An 18,171-nucleotide genomic window follows, 5' to 3' on the forward strand; every position below is an offset into this window, starting at 1 on the left:
TCCCTTAAGGCGGTGGGTCACGTGGCGCGGGCGCTAGCGGAAGTGGGCGTCCGCGTCACGTGAGAGTGGCGCGCTGGGGGGGGTCACGTGACGGGAGAGAGATGGCGGCTCCGGGCGAGCGAGAGTCGGGCGTCGGGGCGGAGGAGGCGTTCCTCACGTTCTATACGGAGGTAGCTGGCAGCCCGCGCTCTCCCTTCGTCCTCCTTCTTTCCCGAGACCCCTTTCCCTTTGTCCGCCCCTTGTTTCCCCCTTCAGCTTCTTTCGGGACGTTGAGGCCGGCTGCGGTCGCAGCCGACGGGCCCCGGGCTCTTTCGACTGTGGCGAAGGGACTCTGGGAAATGTAGTTTCGTACCTCCTTCAAGCCTTCTCTGCCAGGGAGCTCTGGTGGCACAATAAACTACAACCCCCATGGTCCCTTGGCACTGAGCCTAGATTATCCCTGCGGTGTGTTTTGGACCTAGAACATGGCAAGGATGTTGGGAATGGCCTTGGGAGGAAGGAGCACAGCCATTGGAAACGAGCCTCCCGGGTTTAAACAGAGCAGTGTGGCCTAGTGGTTATCAGCAGGTGCAGAATGGGGCGATCCAGGTTCCAGCCTCCGCTGAGCCATGAAACTCCCTGGGAAGTCGCACCAATGCCATGTTCCAGTCCTTAAGACTGAAGCATGGCTTTGACATGGCTTCCGGACTCTTAGGACGCATGCGTCATTTAAACAGCGCACCTCCAAAGTGATCCCAAGCAGCTTTATTTTGGCCTGTCTGTACGGGGCCAGCGTTAGCCTCGACTCCCATTGGTTTAGTGCGGAAGTGATAAATGTAAATTGAAGGCACTTCAGCATGGCTTCCTTATGAACAGCCAGCACTTTACCCATCCTTATTTAAGCGTTTACAGCTCACCATCCCAAAGGTGTTTCCCGGACCTAACCTATTAGCTTGTATTGCTATTTCATGTAGCTGGACCACGTCCTCAAGTTGCACAATTAAGAAGAGAAAAGGGGGGGGGGGAAATGGAAGAAGTAGAGCAAAGTGTCTCCTCATGGTTTGCAGTGAGATTGAGAGAGCTTGTATGTATGTTGTTGAGTTGCTATTCTTCACCCTTATAATTTAGTAATACACATCTCTAATTATTACCGATGCTGTGTCTCTGCAGGTGAAACAAATAGAGAAACGAGATTCTGTTTTAACTTCCAAAAATCAGATTGAGAGGCTTACTAGGCCTGGGGCGTCTTACTTCAATCTGAATCCGTTTGAGGTGAGTCCACGCAGTAGTCCTGCCACTGCAGTTCTCTCAGACCTCTTGGTTATTCGTGTATCATTTAAAATATAAGCGTACGGTGCTTATCCTGTTAATCCAAGCTCATTTATTGACAAACTTTACTTGTTATCCAGAGGAAAAGATTTAATTACTCATTTAACCATACCTTGTTAATTGTGTGGTTTATGGTTATCCTCACATAGAGCACATTGCAAAAATCGAGGTGAGAGGTTAGCAGCGCATGTACAACCGTTTCTAGGCTCCGCTGTGACCCCACCAGGAACAACGGGACCTAGAAACAGTTGTACATGTGCTGGTAACCTCGCATCTTGTTTTCTGCAGTGCGCTCTTCATGGAGCAACCCTTGTACTACACTCGGAAGCTTCAACCGGTACAAAATATGGCAGCTAGACTGGTCACAGGAAAATCCAGGTTTGACCGAATTACACCTATCTTAAAATCTTTACACTGGCTACCTATCAGTTTCTGGGCACAATACAAGGTGTTGGTTATTACCTATAAAGCCCTACATGGGTCCAGCTTACTTGGAGGAATGCCTCCTCCCATAGAATCCTTCCCGCGCACTCAAGTCCTCTGGGAAGAATTTACTGCAGTCAAGGAAAACAAGACTGGTGATGACTTCCCAGAGGACCTTCTCAATTGCCGCTCCAAAAATCTGGAATGACCTGCCAGAAGAGACTCATTAAATAACCTGCCTTGAGGCTTTCAAAAAGGCGATAACAATTCTTTTCCAGCAGGCCTTCCCAGACTGACCTTTGTCCAAACTAGAACAGGTCAGATTCTCTAATTAAATCTCACCACTGTTGCCATGTGTTCATTGATTTTAACTTGTTATTGTGATCTATATTTATATATGGTTTTATCGTGGTAGTTTTATTCAGGGAGGGAGGGTGAGGGTTGTGGGGATTCAGGGTTTTGTTTTGTTTGATTATTTTGTATTGTATTAACCTCTGTTGTTACCCGCCTCAATTCCCAAAGGGGAAGAGGTAGAATATAAATAAATACTTTATTGTTATTATTTATTACTTTATTATTTCCATCATACCTTCACAAAGGGTACAGCTGAGCACAAAGGATGGCATTTTAGATCCAGTTTAATGAGCAAAGATATAGGCCTGGAGAAGAGTGTGAGGTTTCGACAGTGACTTCTTATTACATCTCCACTGTTACGTTACTGCTGGAGAGCATTAAGGCCAGAGTCCTGTTAAGTCACTCACTATGTTGCCATAAAATACTGTACTTACAGAAGTGGTTGTGTTTTCTTATAGGGTACCTAAGTGTGGTCCCTAGTGCAACCAGTTTTTCAGCAGACACTGTCACATCTCCTTTGCTTTTGACTTGTTGCTAATTAGTCGCATAGTCCAGGGAGCAAGAGTGTATATTTAAACTCTGCTAAAAGTGTATGGGATTTTGGTTTCTGTGTAGTTGCAGTGATATAGAGAGGGCCTGAACTCGAGTTGCTTATGATTATGGCTCTTGTGGCCCCATGCAGGTGTTACAGTTGGATCCTGAGGTTACAGATGAAGAGATAAAGAAAAGATTCCGTCAGGTATGTGACTGTAGTGTTGTTTGTGATTTACTAACACGTTGGGTCCTACAGGAGAACATTATACTACTGTGGGGAGAGAAAACAAGATTATGGCTTATTGTTTCAGCATGGATGTCAAATAACGTATGGCAGATGGTGATTTCAGAAAAACCCTTCTACATACGTAGTTGAAGCTGAGAAATTTCTAAAAGAAGCTAGGTTTTGTTTTCCCTGAATATAAACTTCACAATGGTACACATTTCTACAGTGTTGAAATGTATTCTAGCTAAATGTTTTATGTTCAGTTTGATGAATGGTCCATACTTATTAGTGAGCTACTGTATTAGTTAAGAGCATGATATACAAGTGAGCTAGTCCCCACTTCAAATATCTTTTCTGCCTTAGACTTAGACTGATACTCTGCCTCAGTTCTCTATCTGTAGTTTGAAGATGATGGTGCAGGATATTCATCAGAATCTTAATCTTGAAATACTGAATGTGAGGCAGTTTAGCCACCTTGGATCCCATTCCAGGAGAAAGATGGGGTATAAATTGAATTAATAAATAAATTAACTAATTTAGGAAAACTACTATATGAAGACAATGTATTTTAACTAGGAGAAGTACAGTTTCACCTGGGTTAGATCCCTTAGTGTCTATCCCTACCTCTGATCTTCTTTCTGTATGTTTCTTCCCCACATCCTCATTGAGCCTTTCTTCACTCATCTCCCACTATGTTCCAGGTGATAACTCTATTATTTCCTTCTTTTTGAACTTTGGAAGAGTTTTGTGGTCTTTGAGCTGTGTCAGAGACAGATATATCCATTCTCTTTTATTATTACAGATTATAGACGTACTATTTTGTTGGGACATGCCCAAATGTCTCTGATTTGAGGGATCAGTACTTTGTGGTTTCAGTACCTTGAATATTTAAAGCTGGGTTTCAGGGTGGTCCATAGTGGTCCAGCCTGGGCCACCATGGGTTCAAGATTTCAGTAAATATCATAGAAGAGTAAAATGTTATGCTCTGCAGGAAATTAGTTTGCCCTGAGCAAGTTTTGTAACAAGTTTAGTATATAGGTCCACGGAGCTCTCCATTAAGAGTTAGAGTAGAAGCTGGTTTGCTGTGGCTAAGGAAGGCTGGAAACCCAGGGAAAGCATGATGTGATTTTATTAATAAAGTATACTCAAAAGATGTACACTTGAGAAATTACCATAAGTTTTGATGAAGTTGTACTTATTATATGTTACAGTTATCCATATTGGTGCATCCTGACAAAAACCAAGATGATCCTGAAAGAGCACAAAAGGCATTTGAAGGTACCTTCCTGATTTTGCTGTACTCAGAGTTCCAGATGCTACTGATGTGTGGCTTGTTTTGATCTTTGAATTGGGAAGTGATGCATATTGTTACTCTGTTATGTCTCTATAATTGGTTTTATGTTTTTTGGTGACTTAAACCATGTAGACTTGAAGCTATGTGTACATGCTGATATTAATGTTTGGTTTGTCAGCTGTCGACAAAGCATACAAGTTGTTGCTGGACCAGGAACAAAAGAAGAGGGCCTTAGATGTGATACAGGCTGGAAAGGAATATGTGGAACACATTGTAAGTACCATGTTTGTGACAGCCACAGTCTCATCTGAGAGGGAAATCAGTTATTATATATGCTGAGAGGTTCAATGTTTGCTCATTTTAGCTCAAGTTATAACACAGCATTCCTACATTTTATTCAGCTATAAGTCTGTTGAAGTTCTACTGTGACAGTAAATAGTATTTCATATTCAAGAATAAGGTAGATAAGCTAAATTTAAAAGTTGATCTCTGCAGTTGATCTCTGTTGTAATGTTTAAAATTTGATGAATACCAATTATCTGTTTAGATCTGTTGAAGATTTTTCCTTTGTCCCTATGAACACCCTATTGTAATTTAATTGACTATTCAAATTCATTTAGAAGCTTTCTCCTTTAAACTGTATGGGGGGGAAATGACTTTATTTTATTCTAATTTCTTGCATATATCATCCTAGATAAAAGCTTGATATGAATCATGTTCAGTTATTTGAATGTTCTCTTATGTCTGTGATTTCAGTTTTTCTAGATTATATTGTCTTTACGCTGCTTTTCCCCCCCAGAAGGAACATTATTTGTCTAGTACTATTCAAAGTGATGGTCTGTAAACCAGTGCTAGTTTCTGGAGAGTTGTTTAGAAAGAAAGAGTTGTATCCAATGGACACATACATGGTACCAGTCCCTGGTACAGTGAGAATAAAACCTTGATGGTCCCCACATTTGATAGCTTAAGAGGCACTGGACTAGACAACATTATTCACTTTTTTGCTGTTTAGTCAAAATTAAATGCTACAAGACTTTCTGGCTGTTTGAACTTCATGGTTGCGAAAAGTGAAAAGCTTAGTGAGTGGTCTAGAATGGTGTCATATTTTCAAGTCTTGTAAAATCCTCCATGATTGTCCTAATGTTCCCTAGTCTGCATATGTTTTTATTGATCCTAAAGGTGGGGATACTATCTGGTACCTGGAAACTGGCCTGTTTACTGAATTGGTCTTCCTAGGGTCTCACAGAACAGGGACATTGGTTGGGGCAGGAGCTGGCAGCCATTAGTTCTCTATGTAGCTGCAGCCCCAGTCCCTGCAGATCAGTGAACAGACAAGACCAACAGGTGTTTTGCGTAAGGTGAACTTTAGTCTGTTGGGTGAAACATGTTTGTACTATGACATATATATGGAGGCAGGTGGTGTTATAGTATAAATTATATATGTGTGTATTCAGCAGAAAGTGTTATTGAATTCAAATAAATTTATCCCAGGTAGTTGGGTTTCAGATTGCTTCCTTAGTCCCTTTCTATTCAGAATAAAAATAGATCTTTCTTTCTTTCTTTCTTTCTTTCTTTCTCTCTCTCTCTCTCTCTCTCTCTCTCAAGTGGAAATCATGGTCCTCCTGATATTGTTGGATTACAGTGTGCATTAACCTTTGCAGTCCTAGTCAGTGGTGAGGAATGCTGGAAATTGTAGTCCAGCATTAGGATCCCCACATAATTTCCACCCTGATACACATCTTGAAACAAGTCAAATAATTCATAATGAAGTGTGTTTTTAATATATATACACACACACACACACACACACACACACACATGTTTTAATACTAACAAGTAAACAGACCAGACAAGATTTTGCTCAATATCTGTTATAGCAGAGTCTATATCGACAAATCCTATGCCTGTTGAATGAATTGGAGGCTATATCAATCTGAGCAGTCCCGAAAGCCCTTATATTTTGTGAGGTTCTTGTTTCTTACCTGTGATACTTTTTAGGCAAAAGAGAAAAAGAAACAATTAAAGAAGGAAGGCAAGCCAATCAACATAGAAGAGGATGATCCAGAAGTAGTAAGTTGACCTACCAGGGCACAGCTTTGTTTGCAAAGTTGGAGTATACTTGGCCTGGCACATGCACCATTTCTGTGTGATTTGGGATCAGTCCATATTTTGGAATTTCTCTGGCTTGATGGGAACTGTTCCACAACCCTTCCTCTCATGCTGGGGAACAGAAGTCTTGAGATTTATAGGGGTGCCAGTCCCTCTTGCAGCATAAAGCTCAGCAGCAGGCCTAGTACCCCACAGTTGCCTTTCCTTTGTCTTTTGAACTGATGCTATTCCGGGTTTGTTTAATTGTATTTTAAATAGATCCTAGAGTATTTTAGTGAGCAGCAATAGACTATTCCAGATATCTAAATATGATTGTAAAGTTTTCATTCCCTCTCCTGTTTTTGTTGTTGTTGTCCTTTTTCTGCTGTCTACTAAGATTCCCTATATTTTACTGTGATTGTAGCAATTTGTATGGTTATTGGTGTGAATATTTGAAAGGCTGCTCAAGGATATGCTAGTCATGTCATGAAGTACAGTCCACCCTTGGTATCTGTGGGGGATCTGTTCTAACCCCTCCATACCAAAATCCATGGATGCTCAAGTTCCCTTCTCCCCAGTGGCAGTGTGTGCCTGAGGCTGTGCCACCACTGAGGACAAAGGGATGGGTGGGTGGGCTGTGTGGAGGGGGGGTCAGCATAGGACTCCCAGCTAGCTGACGGGAAGGCAGAGTGTGGGGCGGGGGAGCCCTGACCTCTGTATTCCCTTCCGGGTGACAGTGTTTCCTGGAAGCCACCTCTCTGCTCTTCCTCACTCTCCAGCAGCAACAGCAGTGACCTCATGGGTCCCCATCTCAACAGAAGGCTCCTTGGAAGGGAGAATGGAAGAAGGAAGGATTGCATCTCTGCCTGTCGCCTCCCTTGGTGACCCCCCTCCTCTGCCTCCTCCTGATCTTCTGAAGTGCGTGGCACCTTTGGCTGGAAAGCAAGAAGGCCATCCTCGGCGGAAAAGACCAGTAGGAGACGGAGGAGGGAGTTACCAAGGGAGGCGGCAGTGAGGCTGCCATCCCTTCCTCTCTTCTGAGGAGCCTTCTGCCAGTAGGGGGACCCTGCAGGCTGCCACCGCCACTGGAGAGTGAAGAGGAGCAGGGAGGTGACTTCCAGGGTGTACTGTCACCCTAAGAGGAACACAGAGGACGGGGCTCCCCCTCCCTGTGCTCACCACTGCCCTCCAGTCAGCCCCCCTGGGAGTCCTATGTCGATCCCCCTTCCACACAGCCCACCTACCCATCCCTTTTCCTCCAATGGCAGCATACGCCACCATTGGGGACTACTTGGCCTTGCCGTCCGCAGATACCAAGGGCTGACTGTAATAGCAGAGTATAATATTCCAAGTTCTATCCTTTTCTCATGATTGTTGTGTTGTATCATGTCTTGTATCCTTTTGTACAGGGTGGGGAGAGTCTGTAGCTTTTGACTTGTTCAAGCTCAGAAGTTAAGGCTAGTGAATTGACATTTTAAGTCGCAACTGGGTCTTAATGTTGTGACTAAACTTTTATTTCTTATAGTTCAAACAAGCTGTATACAAGCAGACGATGAAACTCTTCGCAGAACTTGAAATTAAAAGGAAAGAGAGAGAAGCAAAAGAAATGCATGAAAGGTTAGAATGTTTGGCTCTCGTTTTTTAAAGCTGGTAGTACTCAAAATAGCCGCCTAGCAACGCCAAAAGAGAGACTTCTAGAGTGACAGCTATGCTTCGTCTGTTGCAGCTAATAATGCAGGGAAATTCTTTTAATTCCTAAAAAAGATGAACAGGTTTTGTTGTGGTAAGATTTTGTGATGTAGAGCCCAGTTTGTCTGATTTGTGACATCTTGATCCATAGACACACACACTTCAGTGTATTTAAAGAATATGCTGCATAGTTTACCTATTTACTGTGAAGTAATAAACAGTGAAGCCCAATGGCAATGAGCAGCCGTTTGTACATTGAGTGTATACAAGGTAAGTACAGTAGTGTGATCTCCCACAACAGCAGTAATGGGTGGCAGCAAATCTTGGAAGCTTGTGTTATATTAATTATGAAAAAGTCAAGTATTAATCTCTATTAGAGTAGACCCATTCAATTATTCGATAAATGGTGTGTTAGCACTTAGGGAAATTCCTTTGACTCAGTGGCTCTACTCTAGTAGAGCGGTTTGATATTGGCTAAATATTGTGATCTCTAATTATTTATGTTGATGAGTGTCAACTGTATTAATAGAATTTAACCATTGTATAACATTGTCACAGACATAGACCTCTTCCATTTGACCTTGCTGTTCACAATATATTTTAATTTATACCCCTGTGTTTAAGACTGTGCAACAATCTTTTTTCCCCTTTAAACTGCCATGTTGTCTGCATGGCATAACTTACATTAAAGAATAAATTTATGCCTTGAGGAGCTTACTAAACTGATAATTTAGCAGGGATTTTAACATGCACATTCAGAGTCCAAAATTAGTATTTTGTCCTCTTCACCATATATTTTGAGGTACAGAGGGGGAAAAAGAGATTTGTACATACTAAATAAATTACCTTAGTGAGTTGTAATATATTTTAAATAGATCCTAGAGTATTTTAGTTGATTATATTGGGGGGAAATAAAATGATAAGAAAAAAGTACATTTGGCCCTTCACATTTGTTGGAGTTAGGGACAGAGCACCCCATGAAAGTGAGAAAACCATGAATAACTGAACCATAACTTTTGATTTTTAATGCCAGTCTCTTGCTTTTGCTTTTGGAATAAATGAGCACATGCATATTTGAAATGCTGCTGCAGCACTTGTACTCTTTCCTTCCAAAGGCAAAAGCTGTTTGCTGGCAGGCTCACTGATGGTGGGTGAAAAATCCAGAGGGTGGGTGAGAATCCCTTTCCAAAGGCAGAAACCCCACCAGCCGTGCGATTCTGCCTTTCAGAGGAGAATTAGCTTCCCTCTTTCCATAGGTAGAACTACCCTGCCATCCATGGGATTTAGCCTTTGGTATGAACAAAGTTAAGCCCCCTTTTTCCCCCTTACCCTTCTCCTTTTAGAGAAGGGGAAAGAAAGGGGGTTAATTTTCCTCCTTCCAAAGGCAGAAACTGCACCAGCTGTGGGATTTTGCCTTTGGGAGGAAAAAATAGTTAAACCCTTTTCTTTTCCCTTTCCTCCTTCCAAAGGCAAAATCCCATGGCTGCCATGGTTTCTGTCTTTGGAAGTTAAATTTATGCCCCCAAATTGACCCTAAAATCCTGGATTGTTCTTAAAATCCTGGGTCGACTGCCCTCACCTGGAATATTGTGTCCAGTTCTTGGCACCACAATTCAAAAAGGATGTGGAGAAACTGGAGCATGTCCAAAGGAAGGCGACTAAAATGGTGAAGGGTCTAGAAACCATGACCTATGAGGAATGACTTAGGGAGCTGGGGATGTTTAGCCTGGAGAAGAGAAGGTTAGGAAGTGATATGATCGCCCTGTTTAAATATTTGAAGGGATGTCATATTGAGGAGGGAACAAGCTTATTTTCTGCTGCTCCAGAGACTAGGACCCGGAACAATGGATGCAAGCTCCAGGAAAAGAGATTCCACCTCAACATGAGGAGGAACTTCCTGACAGTAAGGGCTGTTTGACAGTGGAACAAACTCCCTTGGAGTGTAGTGGAATCTCCTTCCCTGGAGGTCTTTAAACAGAGGCTGGATGGCCATCTGTTGGGGTTGCTTTGATTGAGATTTCATGCATGGCAGAATGGGGTTGAACTGGATGGCCATTGTGGTCTCTTCCAACTCTACGATTCTATGCTTTCCCTGCTCCCAAAGGTAAAATCCCATGGCTGGTAGTTTCTGCCTTTGGAAGGAGGGAAGTTAAATCCCTTTCCTTTCTCTTTGCTCCTTAGAAAGCCAAGTGAGCCCACCATCCAAGAGTTTCTTCCTTTGGGAGGGGCAAAAAGAAGAATCCCCAGATACTTCCTGCCCAGATTTTTGAACTGAAGAGTGGAATGGAGGCTGCAGTCCTTTGTTCTGTCCACACTCCTGAAGTGGGAGGTTATTGTATGCTATTCACACACCGGCCTCCATCTTTGGGAGTGGGTAGGCATGGTTGGGCAATAGCAAACTTGTGAATGATCAAAACCACGAATGTTAAACCTGAAAATGTGGACACCCAACTGTAGTATTAGTAAGAGATAGTTCAAGTTATTTGAGTTCACGTCACAGCTTCCATTTTGGAACACCAGAGGCCAGTCTTGGTCTTTCTTGTTATTACTGCCTTCCTGTTGCTTTGAACACACGATTATTCTTGTACCCAGTGAGAAGCTCTGAATGCTGCATTTTTATGGGCCCAGGATCCTGTTTGTTAGAAAAAACTTTTCTCACAATCATCTGTCTTCCAACTCCTTTACCTTTAATTCAGCCTATCCAACCCACTCACCCCTACCAAATCAGACCATTAGTTTAGTCTTTGCCCTGATCCCATATAGGAGTAAGGGATGCTAACTTTCTTTCCTGGCTTCTGCTGTAGGAAGCGTCAGCGAGAAGAAGAAATAGAGGCTCAAGAGAAAGCAAAGCGAGAACGAGAGTGGCAAAAGAACTTTGAGGTAACTGTTCCTGTACATATTGGGATGTTTTGTCAGAACTACACATGTCTAATCTTAAAATACACTTACCTTCTAGTCTCACTGAACTCAGTAGAGCTTGCATGAAAGTGATTTTTTTACTTAACACATAGACACAATCCCTGATTTTGTTTTGCCAAAGAGCAGCAAACTTCAGGTTTGAACCACAAATTCCACCATTTTGAGAGCAAAATCAATAGCTGGTGGTGAAACAGTTAAATGCCAAATGTTAAAGGGATGAATCCAATTGTATACTGGAGCTAATAAGAGATGATGGGATATATAAATCTTGAGTTACTATAGATCATGGAGTCCAACACTTTTCAAAAATTAATAGTAGGATATTGTTAGGAAATGAAAGTTACAACTCTTTAGCTGCTCTTGAACAGTTTTCTTCTCATGTTCCTCATATCTAGGAGAGTCGGGATGGACGTGTGGATAGCTGGAGGAACTTCCAAGCAAACACAAAAGGAAAGAAAGAAAAGAAAAACAGAACCTTTTTGAGACCCCCCAAAGTCAAGATGGAGCAGCGTGAATGAGCCTGTTTCTTTTAGGCTGCTGCGGACACTCCTGTATCACCAGGTTTAGCTTCTTGCTTTTCAAGTAGGATCTTTATTTTTAGTATGATTGAATCTTGGTCAAAGTATTTTCTGTCCTCTGCCTGAGGTTCATGATGTGTGGTGTGTTGTCCAGAGCCAAACTGACTGTTCTTAGAACCTGTGGCTAATTTTGGAAGACACCAACATCACATTTACTTGTAATCCCTGTAATTTAATGTTCTGTAATCCAAGGATGTCGCTGTTCATATTGTCATCAAGTCCCTAAAACTGTAGAAATAACCATCTCTAAGGCAGATGTTTAAAATGTTGCCTGGCTCCTCCTCTGCTCATCTAGGACAGTTGCCAATTTCTCCTTTGTATCTATTTCCACTTCTCAGTAGTGAGAATTGGAGCTGGAATGAAGATGTCTTGTTGGACTCAACTTGGCTACATGAAGCTGAAATTATCCCTTGGCTCTTATTGTCTGTTGGTAGCTCCTGGATTCCATGATTTGCATTGGGGTCACTGGCTTATTAGACCCGCTCTGTAAATAATTTAAAAATTCCTGCATTGGATAGTCTTAGTGGCAATGTTCTGTATGTAAAATAAATAAATTTTTATCCAATACCCTTTGCTGGTGATTTTCATTTACTTCACAAATGGAAGATAGGCCTGTTTGTAGTCTTTTATGTCCTACATATATGTTGCCTTGGCATTTCAGCCTTTCAGCTACCCTGATAAACTACATGAGATCTTTTACTAGATTAGCAGAGCTCTGACAGATGCTTAGCTGTATTTTCAAATTCTGAAATGGCAGCTCTATAGATGTTCCTTTAAAGCTACTTTCACCATGTGAAAGAAATCCAGTATGCTGGAGTAAGTGTTCCTGTCCCAGCCCTGATTTCCAAATGCCTCTTGCATGTTAGGTTCTTGTCTGTAAAGACAGCTGCTAGTCCAGGATCAAAGCAAAAATAGAATGCTAGAGGACAGTTCAACACATAAGAAGAATTTGTACATATGGAGTGTGGCGTGTTGGGAATGAACAGCTAATTCAGTTACTCACTAACATGTCATAGCATTGTAGGAAGTAATTTGCTTTTGTAAAGCAAATGTAGAAGAAGCTAGAAAATTAACTTATAAACTACTCCATGCTGTTCTCTTGCACTGGGAATGTTAATATTCTGTTAATATCAACAAGCCACATGTATGCTGTCATATGTCATGTCTATGTGATAGGGAACCAACTGTGATTGTTGTCTGTGTTGCTTCTTATTATTCCTGAGTGTGGACATGTGGTTGAGCATAAATCTTAGTTGCAAATAGTTTTTCTGCCTTGATTCCATTCACATCTTAGAATGGAACTATAGGGAGTTGCTTTACCATAGTCTTGGTCAAAAGCAGTGGAGAGCTTGGATTGTATGTGACAAATTTTTAAATCAAACTATGTCTAGTTGATCCTAGCGATCTTTTCTTTGGCATTCACGTTTCAAGGGATTGATTAATGTATATGAGGTTATAATGAATATATGCTGTATAACTGCAAAATTCAGGATTAATATCCAAGGAAGGAGGAAAATGCTACATAGCAGCATAAGGAGCAGTGTCAAAGTGACTGTACTGTCCAGTTAACTAATCTGTGGAAGCCTTATGTGAACTGGATCTAGATTGCAGTGGCAAATGCCATCTCATCATATCTGTTTTACGATATCCTCAATAGGCAAAGGAGCATAACTCCACCTTTGACATGGGAAAGGCGGGATATAAATAAATACAATAAAATAATTTCTGCTAGCATTGCCATATGGACATTCTTGATCTGCTACAGAAAGACGAGCAGCATGATTCAAAGAGAAATGAAGCTGCTATATAAAGAGACAGTTTCCTGTCTTTTTTGTAGCAAGTTGAAGTTTCTCAAGTTGTGGGACATGAACTGACTAGAATTGCAAAACTCAACTCTGCTATAATTTTGAGGAACTAGTTGTGTTTTCTACTGTCAGGAGAGCTGTTGAAATGAAACTGCTGAGCCATTTAAGGATCACTTCATATAACCCAATGATGATTACTGTATGTTCTCGACTATGTCAATGTCACGTATAAATTGAGGGCAGGTTTTGGGGCCAAAATTATGGATTTTGATGTGACCTGTGGATATGTCGAGGGTAAAAATTATGGGCAAGTAACAAAGAATCCAAAAGATGAAGCAAAGGAAAACAATACCAAAAAATTTACAAAATTCCAGCAAGCTAAACTGTTTGTGTTCATACTAAAGGCTGGATGGATGAGAGAATAAAGAGGGGGTCAGTGCTTCCAGGACAGATTACACTCTTGCCTTGCGCCAGGGCTGGTTCCCTTATAGGGACAATTTCTCTCCCTCAGATCATTGGTCATGATACTAAAAACTGATGCAATCCTATGGAGCAATGAGAACCACTAATCTCCGGGTTTAATGAGATCTAGGCCCTCTTTACCATATGCAAGATTGCAAACCACTCTGTAGGCAGAGCGCTATGCAGTGATTCACTCAAGAAACCTTTTCACTATCATATCTGCAGGTAAGTTTAGATATTGTAAGAACTTGCCTATGATAGACAAATTGATCTTGTTTTACCTTTGTTGGGAGTAAAAAGTCAGAGAGTAAGTCCCTGTTACCTTGCAGTGATGGAATATCAAATGTCTTTCCTAGACGGTTAGCAAGCAGTTTGCCTAATAAAGGTCAGGCAGTTACCACTTCCCAGAATCACAGGTAATTTGCAAAATTTGCAACCCTTCTCCCTGTTTTTTAAAACCAATATTTAATTACAGTTTCCCATTTTCTTCCCCTTCCCTGTCTACCCTTTTCCACTTTTATTTGCAGCTATATGCTTTAAGCAAAATTCTGCTGTAGGTATATTATACATGGAACAGCTTCGGATTTTAGAAGAAAGCAATAGCAACTAGACACAATCATTTTGTCATTAAACCAGTGCTACTGATGCTTTTGAATGTAGCTAAAACCACACGCTGAAGAATAACATTGGAACAATCTAACAGCATGTCTTAGGACCTCACGGTTGAGGAGCCTTACCTTATGAGCTAGAAATTCCCAGTTTGAGTCAGCCAAACAAACTGGGTAATATTAAGCATCCCTCTTTCATTTGGTGCCCCCCAAATTAGACTACAAACTCCTAATATACCTAGCCAACTTGTAGTCCAATACATTGGAAGGCATCAGTTTGGGGAAAGCTGTCTTAGGCCATGGATGGGAATTGTGTGACCTTTGAAGAGCTGTTGAATTGCAATTCCCTAATCTCTCACCATTGGTTACATTGACGAAGACTGGTGGGTTTTTTGTTCTGACACAGCTCCTTAAGTCATTCCTCATAGGGCATGGTTTCCAGACCCTTCATTTTAGTTGGATATTTTAGTTGGGATTTTTAAAATTGTTGTAAGCCACCTTGGATCCAGTTTTTTGGAGAAAGGTGAGATATAAGTGCAATAAAATAGAATAAATAAAACAAAATAAAATTTTGAAATCTATCCTGTGTTGTGGTTCATCCTCCATCCCTCAAGATTCAGGTTGACCTCTCAGCCCACCCTCTGCACAATTCATGACTTGAATGTGGATAAATGGGCTGACCTGGTAACCATGCCCTATGACAGGCAGCTTAGGGAGCTGGATATGTTTAGCCTGGAGAAGAGAAAGTTAAGAGGTGACAATAACCATGTTTAAACCTTTGAAGGCATGTCTTATTGAAGGTCAAGCAAGCTCATTTTCTGCTGCTCCACAGACTGACACGGAGCAGTGGATTCAAGCTGCAGGGAAAGTGGTTCTTCCAAAACATTAGAAAGAACCTCCTAACAGTAACAGCTGTTTGACAGTGGAATATGCTGTCTTGGAGAGTGGTGGAGTCTCCTTTGGAGGTTTTTAAACAGAAGCTGGATGGCCATGTGTTGAGGGTGCTTTGCATATTCCTGCATGTCAGCAGGCTTGATGGCCCTTGTGGCTTGATGGACTTGATGGCCCTAGTGGCTTCTTCCAATTCTATAATTCTATTAAACACTTCTGTTCTGCTCTTGTACCCTGATAATATTTCAAACGAGGGTTCATTAAACTTTCTGACAAATCATATGCTGTTGTGCTTTTTGAAAAACAGCAGAGTTTGTACGATTGTTAACGAATTATCCAGAATTGTGCAAACGGAATAACTTCAGAGCCCATCTGAGCTGTTGTTGCAACATCCTGGGTTTGTAGCAAGAGTCCCTCCACCCTTTTGCCAAACTTCTGCAATCTACTTATAGCACATAGAAAATCTGAAAGCAAGACTAATCTCTCTCTCTCAAATACAGAACTTTTGTATGTGCCTCTACCGTAATTTCATTCCCTAAAATAATAATAATACTAATGTGATCCAGCATTACACTCTGCTTCAAAAGATGGTGGCAGACTCCTACATTGTTATTTTATTTCATTTTTGTAATTTTAAATAAATTTCCAGACCATGTCTTTATTTAATGTTCCTACAGCAGTAAAGAAGTAGATTTACAGAAAAACTTCGACAGCTAACATCAAAACAATGACAGCTGGCCAACTACCAGCACTAAAACAAAATATAGCAGAAGGAGAAACAAAGTCAGTTAAAAAGCATTATAAAATTGCTACTTCCAGTTGCCTTGCACACTACCTTTGAATGTAATCTAGATTAGAGCATATGGACCTTCAGATGCCATTGGATTACAGCTCCCAACATCTGTAGCTACATATCCAATGGTAAAGAATAATGGGAGTTGCAGTCTGTTGGTATCTGGAGGACCATATTTTCCTTGTCCTTGCTGTAGAACATCTGGGAAACATGGTTTTTAGATATTCACATGGAGTCTGACGTATTCCATGGATTATGCCAGAGTCAGGGTGATCTGACTGATTAATATGCATAAACATGGATGACCATGCTTATAAACACAGTGTTCGGGAACGTCTGCAACATTTTTATTGCAAAAGTAACACGTTCACACAAAATGCCAAAAAAGGAAGAAACAAATGTCATGTATGTACAAACACATAAAACCAGAAAACTATATAAACAAATGTCTCCAAGGAATTGATTTCCTTCTAAAGTATTCTACTGGATGGACATGGACAATAAACAGTATTTGTGCACATTCTCGTTCAAGCTTACATTAATCACAGATTGATCTGCGTGTAACAGCTTTGGCTGAATGTACGATTAAAGCAAGAATAGAGTGTAAGAGAGTAGGACCAAAGATATCTCCATTCATTAGCCTAGGATCAGAATCCTCACACTAGCCTTAGGCTCCTAAGAAGAGGCAGAGTCTGGCAAGGGTCACCCTCTCCACAGATGTGTTATCATCCCACATTCTCTGAGGATTCACATTCTCGCCACGACTGTGTTAATGAAGAGAAGTGTATATGTATTGGTTTGGGAGCACTCTCTGCTACATGTCCCTCCAGCAGCATGACTGGGCTGTAGTTGGAACAATGGCACCTCATGCTCTCTTCTGTCCTTGTCCTTAACCCTACCACTCTGCACAGCATGCCTTGTGTTTGTGTGGTTTTTTTAAAAAAAGTGTTTGTTTTTTAAAATGCAATTATGGAGTTATGCTACTGCAGTTTAAAGACCAAAAACCAAAACAAAAAAGGTGGTGGTGGTGGTGGTGGGAGAAAGCAAAAAACCAAAACCAAAAAAGACTGTTCTGGAATAGCAAAGGTGAGCAGGAAGCACGAGAAGAGAAGACACTGACAGCACATGACTGCGCAATACTGGAACTGCTGTGGGAACAATTTACTGCACTTAAGGGCTTGTGCTATACCAACACTATTGAGGTCTTATTGATGTTTTCCCCCCTCGTCAATTGTTAATTACACTTAAGGCAGCAATGGGATCAATGAGTATCACAGCTACATGGACTCAAGGACTACGAGGTAAAGTGAGGCACCTTCCTTAGGAAGCAGATTGTGGATGTCATTAAAGGGCAGCAAATAGCTTTTTATTTACTTTGTTATTGTTAGATTTATACTATGGGAGAGAATTTTGTGTAAGTTTTCTGTCTCAAATATCATAGAATCATAGAGTTGGAAGAGACCACAAGGGCCATCCAGTCCAACCCCCTGCCATGCAGGAACTCACAATCAAAGCATCCCCAAGAGATGGCCATCCAGCCTCTGTTTAAAGATCTCTAAGGAAGGAGACTCCACCACACTCCAAGGGAGTGTGTCCTACTATCAAATAGCCCTTACTGTCAGGAAGTTCTTCCTAATGTTTAGGCGGAAACTCTTTTCCTGTAGCTTGCATCCATTGCCCCATTGGGTCCTATTCCCTGGAGCAACAGAAAACAAACTTGCTCCTTCCTCATTATGACACCCTTGAAATACTTAAACAGGGGTATCATATCAAAATAATTTGGCTTTGGGTACTATGTAGCTTAACTTTTGGGTGCTTTGTGAGAGCTCAGTTTACTACTCTGCCTCAGTAACATGTCCTAGGTGTGTTCTGACAGGTAATCTTTGAGATTAGCTGATTGCTCTGAGATCCAAACTTCCTGTCTGAATCCCCTAAGAATGGGCCCCAAGTATCAAGACTGAAATTTGAAATGTAGCAACTATAGCTGTCATCTCACAACTTGTTGGGAGGAGAAGGGTTAGTATCTGGTAAGACAAGGAGCAGAAACTAGATGAAGTGTGCCCAGGGACTGTGAGTCACCCACATGAGAGTCTACTCCCTCCTTCCTCATTGTTATTTTTTGCTTCCTGAAATTACTATTGGGAAATGAATACGGATGCACAAATATACCTGACTTACTGGGATTTCCCAGTGCTTATC

At 41.4% G+C, this 18,171-nt stretch overlaps 1 protein-coding gene across 1 annotated transcript; it reads left to right on the forward strand.

Annotated features, from left to right (window-relative positions):
• Positions 1-65: 65 nt before the first annotated feature.
• LOC149304925 (dnaJ homolog subfamily C member 8) lies at positions 66-11,978 on the forward strand. The gene is made up of 9 exons (XM_089478546.1): positions 66-170; positions 1,150-1,251; positions 2,768-2,824; positions 4,057-4,123; positions 4,318-4,412; positions 6,138-6,209; positions 7,753-7,844; positions 10,721-10,796; positions 11,231-11,978. The coding sequence occupies exons 1-9, from the start codon at positions 102-104 to the stop codon at positions 11,351-11,353; spliced, it is 753 nt and encodes a 250-aa protein (XP_089334672.1). The 5' UTR covers positions 66-101; the 3' UTR covers positions 11,354-11,978.
• Positions 11,979-18,171: the final 6,193 nt, after the last annotated feature.

Source organism: Sceloporus occidentalis, unplaced genomic scaffold (genome assembly GCF_023333645.1).
Source record: "Sceloporus occidentalis isolate IW3139 unplaced genomic scaffold, rSceOcc1.0.p SCAF_13, whole genome shotgun sequence".
In the NCBI taxonomy this organism is placed as follows: domain Eukaryota; kingdom Metazoa; phylum Chordata; class Lepidosauria; order Squamata; family Phrynosomatidae; genus Sceloporus; species Sceloporus occidentalis.